The following is a 16223-nucleotide window of genomic DNA, read 5'->3' as shown; positions in this document are numbered from 1 at the left end:
AAGGGGAAGTACCCCGACTGGTGTTCATTGCCGAGGACTTGACTACTGAAGAAGAGTTGAGTCTTGTCACTCTCTTGCAGGAGTACATAGACGTATTTGCTTGGTCCTTAGATGAGCTATGAGGGGTAGATCCGAGTGTTGTGACTCACAACATATCCATGACATCAGATGCAACGCCAGTCAAGCAGCGACCGTACCCCAGGAATCCAAAGCACGCTCATGCTATCAAAGAGGAAATGGACAAGCTGATGAGAGCTGGATGCATTTACGAAATTGAGCACACAGACTGGGTGTCACCCATAGTCATTGTGATGAAGAAGAACGGCAAGATTCGAGTGTGCATCAATTACAAGAAGGTGAACACTGCTACGAAGAGAGACAACCACCCCTTGCCATACACCGAGCACATGCTTGAGAGAGTGGCAGGCAAGGAAGCCTACAATTTTCTGGATGGCTTCTCGGGGTACAACCAGGTGCAAGTGCATCCTGCAGACAGGCACAAGACTGCCTTTGCCACTGAGTGGGGCATCTTTGCGTACGTAGTCATGCCCTTTGGGTTAACCAATGCCCCCGCCACCTTTCAATGCCTTATGTGCACCATCTTCAAGGACATGATTCGCAAGGAGTTGGAGGTCTTTGTTGATGACCTGTGTGTCCATTCGACCTGGATTGAACACCTAGACAAACTCCGCACGGTCTTTGAACCGTGTCGCTTATATTGCCTCTCCCTGAACCCCTTGAAATGTCAGTTTTGGGTGAAGCACGGATGCATCTTAGGACACGTGGCGTCGAAGAATGGCATTGCCACGGACTTCTCGAAGGTTAGGGTTATCATTGACCTTCCACCCCCAAGTAATTACAAGGGAGTTCAATGCTTCTTAGGTCACACATGATACTATCGGCGGTTTGTACTGAACTACGCGCTGATCGTTAGGCCATTGTACAAGCTACTAATCATCTTCGAGTGGACCGAAGCATGCCAACGGGCGTATGAACAATTGAAAAAGGCTCTAACAACGGCACCGATTCTACGAGCCCCGAACTGGACCACTATCTTCCACGTACACATTGACGCCTCTAAGTTTGCCGTGGGAGCAATGTTGTGCCAACCGGGTGAGCATAACTTGGACTACACAATGAGCTTTGCTAGCAGACAACTCACTGAGACGGAGATGAATTATTCAACAATAGAAAGGGAGGGACTAGCCATGGTGTTTGCCGTGAAGAAATTCCAGCACTATCTACTGGCCACACCTTTCGTTTTCTTCGTGGACCATCAAGCCGTGCTCTACTTAGTAAACAAACCTTGTGCTACAGGACGCATGGCTCGATGGCTCCTCCTGCTCCTAGAGTTCGATTTCTCCGTGGTGGTACGAAAGGGAAAATAGCATTACATGGCTGATCACATGTCTTGTATACCCACAGGAGAAGCAGCTGGACAAGGCATCCTTGACGAGTTACCTAACGCCCACTTATTCCACTTGTCCAGAGAGAGAGACCTATTTAAGGCTGATCTGATGCCATACTGGTGGGCAGATGACATAGTCCAAGTGCTCGAGCACGGACTACCTGAGCGACCAATAGAAAAGGCATGACTTAGGCGCTTGATATTGAATCTCCAGCCCTACCAGCTGATTACAGGCCAACTCTATAGGTTGGGGCAAGACGGATTGCTGCGAAGGTGTGTGTGTGAACATGAGATGCATGAGGTGCTCTCAGAAGCACACAGCGGCATTGCAGGTGGACACTTTAGCGGAGACACGACAGCACGGAAGGTGTTGCAGTCCCAACTATGGTGGCCCACACTTTTCTGCGACGCCAAGCGATTTGTCAAGCATTGTGATGAGTGCCAGAGGGAAAAATTTCCGATTCATAAGGATCAAATGGAGTTAACCCCAATTATTGCTCGCTAACCCTTCGAAAAATGGGGAATTGACTTCATAGGACCAATCGGCCCCACAGTGCAGTACTCACAAGCCAAGTACATTGTGGTGGCCACGGATTACCTCACGAAATGGGCAGAGGCAAGAGCAATACGAAAAAACGATGCTAGAACGACTGCCAAGCTCTTATGGGAGTAAGTGATCTGGCGCTTCGGTTGCCCCATCAAACTGCTTAGCGACCAAGTCACACACTTCATCAACGAAGTGATAGCACATCTCCTATCCACCTTTCTTATCATCCATCGCAAATCCTCACCATACTACCCTCAGGCTAATGGCCAGGCAGAATCAACTAACAAAATTCTTATTAACATCCTGACTAAGGTAGTCTCAGCCTCGAGAAGCAACTGGGACAACAAGTTGATGGCAGCCTTGTGGGCCTACCGCACAGCTTATAAAACGGTCGTCGGTCAAACCCCCTTTAGGCTGACCTATGGGCCTGAAGCAATTCTACCGGTAGAATTCTTCGTTCCTAGCCTGAGAATAGCACTCCAAGAACGATGGGAAGGGAAGGAAGCATGGACGCAACGCCTGACCGAGCTAGAACGCCTGTCAGAAACTCGTCTTCTAGCCACCCTTGCGCTCATCTGCGAGAAGGCTCGACGAAAGATGTGGTTTGACAAGCATGTCAAGCAGCGGGACTTCGAACAAGGGGATCTTGTTCTGCTATACTCAGTAAAAGGACACAAACAAAAGATGAAGTTCCGAGGACTAGGCCCTTTTAGAGTACGCATGATTGGTAGAACCGGGAATGTTGAGTTGGAGACACTTGACGGTGAAGGAGTGGGCTTTTTTAACGGCAGCCGCATAAAGAAGTACTATCCTCCTTCCCATCCATCACATGAGCCACCCATGCTAGAAGCCCTGCTAAACGTCCGAATGGCAACTGTAACCGACCTTACGGATCAGGACGACAAAGCAGTTGCACCGGCATATCTATGAATCACAGTCACAGCAGGCGCAGTGTATTCTTTCGACGCCTTGATTGATGAATGGGCCGACTACAACATCTTGACGCATGACCATTGGGCATGCATTGGTCAACCGACGCTACAGCCCACTAATGCCAACCTCACTCCATTTGGGGGTACTGCCTATTCACTCCTGGGGAAGTGCAAGGTACTTGTTTCCATCGAGACTGAAAGTTTACCAGCCTTCTTCCATGTGTTGCCTAACACTAAAGAAGCCGGTAATGTGTCACTATCGGGTCGCACTTTCAAGAAGGTAATGCACTGTAATGTGGATTACAACCTAAACCGCATTCATCTTGCCATCGACAACACCCGTATAGTGATGACCTTCAGCAAGGGCTGTCATGATTCCTCCACCATCACGACGCCACCGATAGAAACCCCTAGGACCACACTCCAGACCCAGTCTAAATTGGAGAAACCTGTGGCTTTGTGCCATGCACTCGACCCCAGGCCCAAATCCACCAAGAATGCTCACAAGGCCAAGGAGCCCAGACTTATGTGGGTGCCAAAACGGCAGGAACCACACTCGGATACACCACCCAAATGGGACCCTAACCGCCAGAAACATCAGTTGTTATGGCCTAGGAGGCAGTATAGATGCTATTGCCATAGACAAACAACCATGCTGTGATGGATTCCTAAGGATCTCTTGCGGACACAAGGATACTACGAGGGCAACCCCTACATTTGGGTGCCTAAAAATGGCCGGCTAAAAAGCTCATCTACAAGTGATATCACCCTAGAAAGGAAGGCTTGCACACGTGGTACCCAGCACATAATCAGCACGCCATTGCCAGCTACGGCTAGTAAGCCTCAGCTTATCTATCGACCAAAGCAAACGCCACAAGCCTTAAACCTACTTAACCCAGAGGGCTTAAAAAGCCCTATGACTGCTCACTCAGAACCCAGCCCAACCCCGAGGCCCCCAGAGCTTCCTGCAGCACCTCAATGTGCTTCTGCGTACAAAGCCCAACCTGTGACACCGATGGAGGAGTCACCACTGTCCAGTCCACTTGCACCATCCCCACCAGCAGGTCTTAAACCCTCATACGCGATACGACCTTTCCTCTCCTTGGCTAACGACCTTGCCGCGACCTCTGGGGATGACTTAATAACCTGCATCAGGATGTTGGACGACACTTTGGCCACATTCGCTAGAAGCTATGAGAGGCTAGACCTAGGCCTCCTTGACAGAACCCTTGCTTTGGAGGTTCGTGCATTACCATGCACATGGGAGGAATACGAACTTATAACTACTAAATCCCCCAAGATCGCTGCCGAACTAATAGCAAACAATGAAATCTCAAAGGCGCAAGCGGAGCTCAGACGCCTAGTCACTTCATATCGAAAGCCTCCCCGTTCTGTTCCTGAACACAAGATGCACGAGCTCATACAGATGGCAAGCTCGCCCTCCACGTTCTTACAGCAGTGGTTTGCTCTGCGAATCCAATGGGAGAAAAACAGTTGCCGAATAATGACCAATGCTGAGCAACGCAGGGCAATTAAAACCATTGAATACGACCCCACTTATGTGGCACCCATCTCGTTTAGGGCTTTGGCCATCACCCGCAATCAGCAATTGGACGACCATGTGCTCGCCCACCCCTATATTGACCAACTCCTCACCAAAGAGGAATTACATGTCGCCAGCCGTCGTAATACTGGGGATCTCTTTCATCATGTCTTGACCTACATCTCACAGCTCTCTATCCAACCGGCTGCTCTCGATTGTCATGCGCAACTGGAATACAACCCACGATTCTACACGTGGCTTCTTCACACGTAAATTCCTACCCCAACAGGACCAACGCCACCCTTTAACTCCCAATCCTAGGAAGGATTTTTTTCTTAGCCGGAAGAAAGGTGGGTATGTACGTGGGAAATACGGTGAAAGGAATTAGATAGGAAATGAATAAAAAGGGGGTATGGTAAAGTAAAAGTAGTGAAAGACATAAGCATTAGTATGAGAAAAATGGCTTCCAAAAATTCAGTCAAGAGTTTAAAACACAGCAAAGTGCTATGTGGAAAATACTAACGGAAGTTACTAATTATGGCAGGAGCAGAAAATGTCGCAGCAAGACCGCACCCATCGACTCCCGTTCACTGATGAGGAAAGGGAGCTATATTGCATCCAATTGGAGAACCGCGCCTTCGGCCAGCTGAAGTTCCGAACCATCCACAACATCGGAGTCGTGGTGGCGAAGGAGGAGGCAGCCAGAAGGGTGGTGGAACAGTGCAACCTGACAAAATATATTGAAAAATTCTCGCAGGAGCCGGATCACTTCAAATGCGTGGAATTCCTCAGAACATACAATTCAGACCAAGAAGGGGGCATTGTAACAGTAGGCCGAGGAGAAGGCGCAAAGAAGGTACAGGTCCGATTGGACCCAGTCTTGGTGGAAAAAGCTCTGGGATTGGTACCTAGGACAGAAAGGCGGCAAAAAAGGGATGTTGAGAGAGAGAGAGTCAAATAATTTGTCACCTTCAAGAATTAGCATCATCTTTGCTTTCCACCCAGGAAAGCCTTGTCCTTGGAAGAAGGGAACCGAACGTTGGCCAGACAGATATCCGTTAACAATTACGCAATTGGCCATGCCTGTATGTCGAGAGAAAACAAATAAGATGAGATCGCAGAATCTGCAAACCATGATCAAGACGAGCGTAGTTGAGACGCATGACAATCAAAATAGGGAGATGCACGTAAGAACGGCGAAAAGTATTGAGTGACTAAAAAGAAAGCCCAAAATAGAGAGGCGTAACGTGCAAGGCGAGATGACGGATATAAGAAAAGTGCTATTTCGGTCGAGCAAAGAATGTGAACGATAATAAAACATCGCTAAAAATAGCAAGATGTTCGCTTATCGTAATCAACATCATTAATGAAGACGAGCAATTAACAAACTGTAATTAGGGATTAACGAACTGTAATTAGAATTACAGTTTTAAATAAAAAATCGCAGATTCGAGCAGAATTGCTGTCTTGAATCCTAAACTGTCATAACTTTTGATCCAGAACTCCAATTGACAAGCGGTTTTGACAGGATTCGAGAGCACGACGAGAACTCTCAAATATCAAATATCAAATAATTCGTCACCTTCAAGAATTAGCATCATCTTTGCTTTCCACCTCGGAAAGCCTTGCCTTGGAAGCAAGGAACCGAACGTTGGCCAGATGGATATCCGTTAACAATTACGCAATTGGCCATGCCTATATGTCGAGAGAAAACAAATAAGATGAGATCGCAGAATCTGCAAACCATGATCAAGACGAGCGTAGTTGAGACGCATGACAATCAAAATAGGGAGATGTACGTAAGAATGGCGAAAAGTATTGAGTGACTAAAAAGAAAGCCCAAAATAGAGAGGCGTAACGTGCAAGGCGAGATGACGCATATAAGAAAAGTGTTATTTCGGTCGAGCAAAGAATGTGAACGATTATAAAACATCGCTAAAAATAGCAAGACGTTCGCTTATCGTAATCAACATCATTAATGAAGACGAGCAATTAACAAACTATAATTAGGGATTAACGAACTGTAATTAGAATTACAATTTTAAATAAAAAATCGCAGATTCGAGCAGAATTGCTGTCGTGAATCCTGAACTGTCGTAACTTTTGATCCAGAACTCCGATTGACAAGCGGTTTTGACAGGATTCGAGAGCACGACGAGAACTATCAAATATTAAATATCAAATAATTCGTCACCTTCAAGAATTAGCATCATCTTTGCTTTCCACCTCGGAAAGCCTTGCCTTGGAAGCAAGGAACCGAACGTTGGCCAGACGGATATCCGTTAACAATTACGCAATTGGCCATGCCTATATGTCGAGAGAAAACAAATAAGATGAGATCGCAGAATCTGCAAACCATGATCAAGACGAGCGTAGTTGAGACGCATGACAATCAAAATAGGGAGATGCACGTAAGAACGACGAAAAGTATTGAGTGACTAAAAAGAAAGCCCAAAATAGAGAGGCGTAACGTGCAAGGCGAGATGACGCATATAAGAAAAGTGCTATTTCGGTCGAGCAAAGAACGTGAATGATAATAAAACATCACTAAAAATAGCAAGATGTTCGCTTGTCGTAATCAACATCATTAACGAAGACGAGCGATTAACAAAACTGTAATTAGGGATTAACGAACTGTAATTAGAATTACAGTTTTAAATAAAAAATCGCAGATTCGAGTAGAATTGCTATCTTGAATCCTGAACTGTCATAACTTTTGATCCAGAACTCCGATTGACAAGCCGTTTTGACAAGATTTGAGAGCACGACGAGAGCTATCAAATATCAAATATCAAATAATTTGTCACCTTCAAGAATTAGCATCATCTTTGCTTTCCACCCAGGAAAGCCTTGTCCTTGGAAGAAGGGAACCGAATGTTGGCCAGACGGATATCCGTTAAGAATTACGCAATTGGCCATGCCTCTATGTCGAGAGAAAACAAATAAGATGAGATCGTAGAATCTGCAAACCATGATCAAGACGAGCATAGTTGACGCACGACAATCAAAATAGGGAGATGCACGTAAGAACGACGAAAAGTATTGAGTGACTAAAAAGAAAGCCCAAAATAGAGAGGCGTAATGTACAAGGCGAGATGAGCATATAAGAAAAGTGCTATTTCAGTCGAGCAAAGAACGTGAACGATAATAAAACATCGCTAAAAATAGCAAGATGTTCGCTTGTCGTAATCAACATCATTAACGAAGACAAGCAATTAACAAACTGTAATTAGGGATTAATGAACTGTAATTAAAATTACAATTTTAAATAAAAAATCGCAGACTCGAGCAGAATTGCTGTCTTGAATCCTGAACTATCATGACTTTTGATCCAGAATTCGATTAACAGGCGGTTTTGACAGGATTCAAGAGCACGACGAGAGCTATTAAATATCAAATATCAAATAATTCGTCACCTTCAAGAATTAGCATCATCTTTGATTTCCACCCAGGAAAGCCTTGTCCTTGGAAGAAGGGAACCGAACGTTGGCCAGACGAATATCCGTTAACAATTACGCAATTGGCCATGCCTGTATGTCAAGAGAAAACAAATAAGATGAGATCGCAGAATCTGCAAACCGTGATCAAGACGAGCGTAGTTGAGACGCATGATAATCAGAATAGGGAGATGCATGCAAGAACGACGAAAAGTATTGAGTGAATAAAAAGAAAGCCCAAAATAGAGAGGCGTAACGTGCAAGGCGAGATGACGCATATAAGAAAAGTGCTATTTCGGTCGAGCAAAGAACGTGAATGATAATAAAACATCGCTAAAAATAGCAAGATGTTCGCTTGTCGTAATCAACATCATTAACGAAGACGAACGATTAGCAAACTATAATTAGGGATTAATGAACTGTAATTAGAATTACAGTTTTAAATAAAAAATCGCAAACTCGAGCAGAATTGCTGTCTTGAATCCTGAACTGTCATAACTTTTGATCCAGAACTCTAATTGACAAGCGGTTTTGACAGGATTCGAGAGCAGGACGACAGTTATCAAATATCAAATAATTCGTCACCTTCAAGAATTAGCATCATCTTTGTTTTCCACCCAGGAAAGCCTTGTCCTTGGAAGAAGGGAACCGAACGTTGGCCAGACGGATATCCGTTAACAATTACGCAATTGGCCATGCCTGTATGTCGAGAGAAAACAAGTAAGATGAGATCACAGAATCTGCAAACCATGATCAAGACAAGCGTAGTTGAGACGCATGACAATCAAAATAGGGAGATGCACGTAAAAACGACGAAAAGTATTGAGTGACTAAAAAGAAAGCCCAAAATAGAGAGGCGTAACGTGCAAGGTGAGATGACGCATATAAGAAAAGTGCTATTTTGGTCGAGCAAAAAACGTGAGCGATAATAAAACATCGCTAAAAATAGCAAGATGTTCGCTTGTCGTAATCAACATCATTAACGAAGACGAGCGATTAACAAACTATAATTAGGGATTAACGAACTGTAATTAGAATTACAGTTTTAAATAAAAAATCGCAGATTCGAGCAGAATTGCTGTCGTGAATCCTGAACTGTCATAACTTTTGATCTAGAACTTCGATTGACAAGCGGTTTTGATAGGATTCGAGAGCACGACGAGAGCTATCAAATATCAAATATCAAATAATTCGTCACCTTCAAGAATTAGCATAATCTTTGTTTTCCACCCAGGAAAGCCTTGTCCTTGGAAGAAGTTCATGTATCAAATCATCACTTGCGCAAAGAATTCAATCAAGTATAAACAATGAAACAACTTATCTTCCTTGTTGTTGCTACGCATCCATAGCTCTGATACCATGTTGAGAGAGAGAGAGAGTACAAGAGAGATACACAAGACATGCTCCCAAAGAATGATTCATATTGATGTAGAGTTAGTATATATAGGTGAGACCCAAGTCAAGTGAAAGATGATATATATAGTTGTTGAGAGAGAGAGAGAGTACAAGAGAGATACACAAGACATGCTCCCAAAGAATGATTGATATTGATGTAGAGTTAGTATATATAGGTGAGACCCAAGTCAAGTGAGAGATGATATATATAGTTGTAACAGCAAGGAGGTCTCTTATCTGAAACTCGCGTTTCACTGGACACACTGGACAAGAAGTAACATGTCTTTATTTGGTAGATGGCTAGGACTAAAGCAACAGCAAGGAAGGAGAAGATTGATCCTAGGGGTTTAACATCAAAGATTCATCAATCTTCAAAGCCTTAGAAGCTCTGTAGAAAGTCAAAGCCAAAGAGAAAGTTTTCTCAAAATGTCATGTGCCTAAGGGAGATTAGGAAGGCAATAAAGGCTCTTGATAATGCAATTTCAAAGTTGTCTTTTCAAAGGCTTGTCAGGGATATTTTTGACAAATATAGTTTGGATAGTTTCAGATGGACAAGAACAGCCCTTAATTGTATACAAGAAGCCACATAGGATTTTTTAGTTGAGTTTTTTCAAGATGCCTATATTTGTGCTGCTCATGCTCATAGGCTCACACTCATGGACAAGGACATGGTAATTCTTAGGAGGCTCAGATATAGATTTTCAAAGGTCCTTGAGCCGATTCCCCTCAGCAATGAGAAGACATTTAATATCCTTAATGTGCCCCCAGCTAGGAGAAAGAAAGATGATTCTGGTCCCAAGGTTGAGGATGTCACCCATGAGAGGGATACAAGGCAACATGAAAAAGAGGAGAAAGCTAAAGAGGAACATGCAGATAAATGGAGAGAGTATAGGAGGCAAAGGGCTGAAGAAAGGGAAGCAGAGCAACTAGAGTCCTTTGAAAATGAGCTGGCCACCCTTCTTGAAGCAGCTAATCCAAAAGGATTCAATGTGTTTTGTTTCTTACCTGGTGACTTAGGCAAAAGAACTGAGATTATCTCCTTTAATGATGCATGTGTTCATATTCTTAAGGATAAAAGAAGAGAAATAAATGACAATAATCTTATTGCTAGCCTAAGGTATATCCACCCATAATTACTTCTACTTTTTGATATTTTTTTAACAATAAGATTTTTCTTGTTTATACTCACTATTTCTATTCCTTTTCTAGGTGTGTAATGCATGAGTTTCCTTTGGATATGCAACAAAAAATTGAGGTTCTTGATCCATCTATCTCATTCTTTATGAGGAACGAGCTTGATACAAGTTTTGTTGAGCAGTGGTTCAATCTGATTGACTTCGATACTTTGGAGCTCCTTATAATTCCATATAATGAAAAGTAAGTGATTCAATATTCTATTAGAGTTTTTGAGATTTTATCCTACTAATTTATTGAGATATGATTTCTTTCAGTTCTCATTGGAGCTTGATTGCAATAGACTATGTGGATAAGCAATGTTTTTTAATCAACTCTATGAAAGGAAGCCTTGGAAATGCTAAATTGTAAGTTATATTATCCAAGGGCTCCTTGATATTTCAATTCTTTTTTTTTGTAAGTACTCTAAATATCAATATATTTTATATATAGAGGTGCAAAAAGATTAATTGAAGAGCTAGAGAAAAGGCCCCCTATGCATGTGATTTGCTTGCAACAATGCAATATAGACAAGTTGCGGTAAGTTATTGATTAAAATAATTGAAACATAAGTTTATTCTATGAACTACCATCCGTAAATTTTATAGTTTTACTTTGTGTTGGTGGATGGAGTGTCCTCATCAAGATGATAGCCATTCTTGTGGCTGAAGGGTGATTGCAAATGCTAGAAGAATGGTTAACTGTGTTTATCTTAATGATGATAAACATGTAAAGGTAATATGAAAGATGCTAAACTTTAAGATAGATATTCATTGCAAATAGTCCATTGATGATAAAAATATAGTCTATTGTAAGAACAATAATGAATTGAAACTCTTTTTTCTATAAATGTGTGACAGTTTTCGAAGGATTGCTATGCATCTGAGCATGTTTGGTACGTCAGAGAAAAGCTCTTGAAGTATATAATGGTCAATTGTATACAACCAACAACAGAGATTGGTGGGGATTTGCACCATGAAGGAGATGCGGTGCCTATAACCACGGAAGGTGAAGCCACAACTTCAACACCTTTACCCACACCTTCTATACCCAAGGCATCAAAGAAAGGCGAAAGGACTCCTAGAAAGGATAGTTCTCAAAAAAAGAAATAGCTTTGCCATATCGCCTTGTAAGCCTTCATATATAGAAATTTGTCCTTCAGCCCTTGTGTATCTCATAGAGATGGCAGATAGACATCTGCTACAAAATTTGCACATATATTTTATATTGATAGTAAAGATATCTTTCCTTGAATGTCCTTGCAGTGTATATTATTTTCTCTCCTTTTCGATATCTGCAAAAAATAAATTACAAATGTTTGTTAGTTAGGAAGTGAGATCTTGATATACATCTAAGTAGATATAATATGATGTGAAAACTTACTCGTTTCTTGTCAAGTTGGAATAAAAAGGAGCATGGTAGTTCAATGTCTTCATTTTGTAAATCCATCCTCACTTGATGTAGCATACATGATTTTCTGATCTTTAAGATTGCAATAATATCCTCGTCGAACCAAATATCAAGATCCACTATAGGATCTTTGCTGAAATCATCAAGATTTTGGTCTAAAGCAACTAGACTACTACCAACAAAATGCCATCGACTATAGTAAAAGCTAAGGATAAAATTATGAGTAGCAATCATATATTTAGAAGCTATAGAGTCTTGATCTATCTTACATATAATTTTTCCTTCTGTCCTTGTATCCCATCCTTCATCAACAAATTGTATGATATGATCATATGTTAGTCTCTTCACTGAAAGCATGGTTTTTGTTATTCTTATCTCCATATTAGAGAAGAAATCAATAAATATATTAATAGGCATAAACAAAGTAACTTTGCTTAGCGTACTTGAGATATTAGATTTTAGTGCTTTCTGGATCTCAGAAAATATCTTACATCTATAGCCCGCACTAGTAGCTGGACTTGGCAAAGGCCACTCAAAGCTTGAAAAATCTGGCAAAGGAAGGAGGTTTATTGATCCCCATTGGCAACGCCGCATAGGAATAACATAAGAATGGTCATAAAAGAATATTCCATTCTCTGCAAGCTCTGTCTTATTTCTGCCTCTATACATTTCTTCTCCAATTGAACCATGTATAACATCAATAACATCAATAATAGACTCCACTGGTTGCCATTCCTCAAGATTGTCGCTCCATAAGAGCCAATGCTGAGTATCCTCTAGTGAGGCAGTCACGAGCTGCCTATGTCATCGAGAAAGTCCTTGAAGCTGCTGTAAAGGTGACTCCCAAATATACATATGATCCAGTGACCTCAATACTCCCTCCTGCTGCCATGAAAATACTCTGTCTGCATATCTGAGCTGATGTATGGAATATAAGAACCTTGGTTTTACCAAGGTTCACTGTCATGCCTCTCTGTATGCAAAAATCATCCAATGCTAATAAATGCTGTTGTAATCCCTGAGCTGAGTCTGAGACCAACACAATGTCATCTGCATATAGTAAGATATGAATTGTGGCTCCACTGAGATCTATACCTCCACCGGCTCGCTGTTGAATAAACTCTGCTATCTCATCAATGTATAGCCCAAATAGAGTCGGTGAGAGTGGGCATCCTTGTTTCACACCAATGGTGCTCACAAGGGGATCTGATATACCTCCCGGACATCTGACTCTGCCAGTAACCCGCTCATATAGTGCATAAATACCCCACATCATGTCATCATCCACCCCCAGATCAAGTAGGCGTCTGAAAAGCCTCTCTCTCGGAACCATGTCAAAGGCTTTGCGGAAATCCACAAAGCAACAGTACAATCTCTATTTCTCCACTCGTGTCTGGTCGATCAGACAACGGAGAGTGAAGATGTGGTCTATGGTAGAAAATGCCCGTCTGAACCCTGCCTGTCCGGGTGTGCGCATGCACTCTCTCTCTGCTAGCGTGCTGAGCTCCTCCTCCATCAACGTGCCATAAAGTTTGGACAAAACTGGCCCAATCATGATGGTCCTATATGTGTTAGGATCCATAGGATCCCCTGACTTGTGGATAGGTACAATGGTGTGCTCTGTCCACGAGTCAGGGAACCCCTCAGACAATGCACAGTTGAAGAGGTGAGCAATGAGTGGAGCCAATGTGTCTCTGCCATATATAATATGCTCTGCCTGAAGATCAAACTGGTCTCGAGCGCGGCCATTCTGTAACCGTGAGATAGCAAGTTTCACCATACTAGTGGTGAAAAAGGATGAAATACCCGATCTCGGTGTACATGGTGTGGGTATCAGCGGCTGTGTGGGTACAAACTCTGTGCGTATCCATGCCATACTGTAGGGTCATGTATCGGTGTGGGTGAGCGTGGTTCTCTGATCTGCCTCCATGCCTCTGCACAATCTCTGCTCATAAGAAGGTGGTATATATCCCAATATCTCTCCTCCTCCCATTCCCGCTTTTTACGGCGGGTCAAGCGGTGCATGCGTCTCTGTGCCTGTCTGTGTGTGATCTCTCCTCTGGCCTCCAAATCGCGTAGCTGTCGACGTAGATCTCTGCACTCATCATCATACCACCTGTTCTGTGGCATGGTACCGGTCCGAGGGGGGTGCGCGTATGTGTGATGTGGAAAACTGAGTGTAGCAGAATCATGCAGAATGCGTGTGATATCAGTGGTCAGTGTATCAAGGGGTGCGTATGGATCAAGTGACGTGATGTGCTCCTCCAGATGCTGTGAGTAAATATGTGAGAGCTTATGAGTGAAGTGTATGGTAGTATGCATGTGGGGTATGATATCTGCAGGTGGTGATGGTAATGAGGTGAGGAGTGAGAAACTGAGAAAGGTGTGATCGGCACCGAGTGGAAGTCTCCCAAGGCCGAAGGACTTGATAGTATGCATCCCATCGATTGGTCCGAGCAGATAATCTACAGTACTCTCGCCCCCCCCATGTGGGAAGCATGTAAGACCTCCTGAATATGGCCATCGTGCCATCCCGTTATAAATAACGAGATGATGTCTACTACCAAGCTCAAGTAAATGCCCTCCATACCCTGTGGCGTCTGGCCCAGTATCTGCTGACTCCCTACTGATCCCCAACTCCTCAGGGTCTAATGCTCTCATGATCTCTGGCTGCTCCATATCAAAACTCTCACACTGTCGGCTCTGTGTGCGCCCGTTGAAGTCCCCCATAAGGAAGACCTCACCCAAGCTAGAATACAGAATAATGTCCTCTGAGAGCTGTGAATAAGGGGAGGGGGAATCTCTGGCCTGAATATCACCCTGCGTAGTAGCATACCTGGACCCTCGTGGTGAAAAGTAGCATACTGCCATATAGATCCATCTCTCATCTGATATCTGCACTCTGATCCATATGTAACTGGCCTCCTCATCTTGTCTAACTAACTGGATATGTGTCTGTATCCCATGACGGAATAGAACTGCCACCCCTCCTGAGCCCCTAGATGTGCTCTGCCTGGTAGTAGCCCGGTATGTAGATACCCACTCAAATCCTGTAATGCGTGGAAGCCCTCTCTCTGGGCTCTCATGTGTCTCTGTGAGGCATATAACATCATGGTCGGGTAAAATCTCCTCAAGTCTATCCGGTCGTGACCATAGGGAGCCGTTGCAGTTCCAAACTGCCACACGTATCGGGGTTTTCTGTACAGTCCTCTGCCCCGTCTCATAGGCCACGCCCCCCTATTTGGTGGGGCGTCCATCTATAAAAATCCGGCCATCTCGATAGAAGGCCTTACGGCCTTCTCTACGTGCTTGGAGTATCTGTGGCATGCATGCTCGTCTGTGTGCAATCTGCATCTGAGTCAGGTCCTCATCCATGAAGATGGAAGCCCCAGTCATCCCTCGGAGCGAAATCCGCTTCCGAAAGAAAGCGGCTCTGTCCTCCGGTGTGCTCATATGTAATATCAGAGCTCTGACCCTGGTAGTATCTCGTCCTGCACGCCATGCCTGAGTAAAGGGCATGCTCGTGTACCCTAGTCGGGTGCATAGCCCGCGTGCGTCCTCCTCCGGAGAGGCCCCTTCGGGGAGCCCGGTAATACGCATGTTCAATCTGCGCGCGTTCCTGAGCCTCTCCTCCTCTAAGGTCTCTTGAACCTGGACTACCTCCTCCTTTTTATTTTCTTCTTGGACCTCCTTCTTAATGTTCTTCTTCACTACCTCAATCCACCCCTCCTTATTCCCTTCTAATTCTTCCTTCATGTTTGCTTTGATTTTTTCCTCCCATCCCTCTCTCGAAGCCTCAACTTCGGTTTTAATGCATACCTGGAGGTCCTCTCGGCATTCCTTCGTGATAGCCTCTCGGAGGTCCGCTTTGAAATCCGCGTCCTCTCTTGTCTCCCGTAGATGTGACACTTCCGTTTGTAGCTTGTCCAGGTCGGTTTTGAGATCCCTCTTCTCTTCCGTGAGTGTCTTCACCATCTCCTCCAGTCGCCGGATCCTCTCATGGAGCCAGCGGGTTTCTTGGTTCAAGGCATTATCCGCATCCTTCTTGAAATCTTTCTTCGCCTCCTTGATAGCCTGGCTGATTAGAAGCTCCACGTTATGGAGCTCAAGCGGCATGTCGCCTCACGAGAAAAAACCCCCCTCGATAGACCTGTTGAATGTCAAAGAGACCACCTTCAATGAAGAAAGTTTCCCACTTTTCACCTCCTCCTGAAACTGCACATCCACAATTCTGTCCCAGCTTGCCCATTCCAAGAGAGAGAGAGAGAGAGAGGACTAGACTAACATAATGGAGGGAAAAACAATAGAGGAATAAAATAAAGGAGGGAAAAAACTGAGCGCCATGCTTTTCACTAATTTGAATTTTGATTACATCAGT

General features: G+C 43.8%; 2 protein-coding genes across 2 annotated transcripts in view; both read right to left on the bottom strand.

Moving 5' to 3' along the window:
• LOC148024233 (uncharacterized) overlaps positions 1-14980 on the bottom strand; it is a gene marked incomplete at its 5' end in the record, with an annotated part of 78580 nt that extends 63600 nt beyond the window's left edge. The window contains one exon of the mRNA XM_087695057.1: positions 13778-14980. Within this exon, the coding sequence (XP_087551183.1) occupies positions 13778-14980 (1203 nt within the window). The remainder of the gene's footprint in view (positions 1-13777) is intronic.
• Positions 14981-15082: 102 nt separating this feature from the next.
• On the bottom strand, positions 15083-15613 carry LOC148024232 (uncharacterized). Its single transcript, XM_087693679.1, has one exon. The coding sequence runs from the start codon at positions 15599-15601 to the stop codon at positions 15083-15085; it is 519 nt and encodes a 172-aa protein (XP_087549805.1). The 5' UTR covers positions 15602-15613.
• Between the last annotated feature and the right edge of the window lie 610 nt (positions 15614-16223).

Source organism: Lygodium microphyllum, chromosome 15 (genome assembly GCF_053477565.2).
Source record: "Lygodium microphyllum isolate KBCC chromosome 15, Lygodium_microphyllum_v1.1.10, whole genome shotgun sequence".
NCBI classification, from domain to species: Eukaryota; Viridiplantae; Streptophyta; class Polypodiopsida; order Schizaeales; family Lygodiaceae; genus Lygodium; species Lygodium microphyllum.
The sequence above is the reverse complement of the archived record's forward strand: the minus strand, read 5'-3'. Positions and strand labels throughout refer to the sequence as shown.

Coding starts and splice junctions, on each gene's coding strand:
- LOC148024232 (XM_087693679.1), bottom strand. CDS start 15,601: ATGAAGGAAGAATTAGAAGGGAATAAGGAGGGGTGGATTGAGGTAGTG.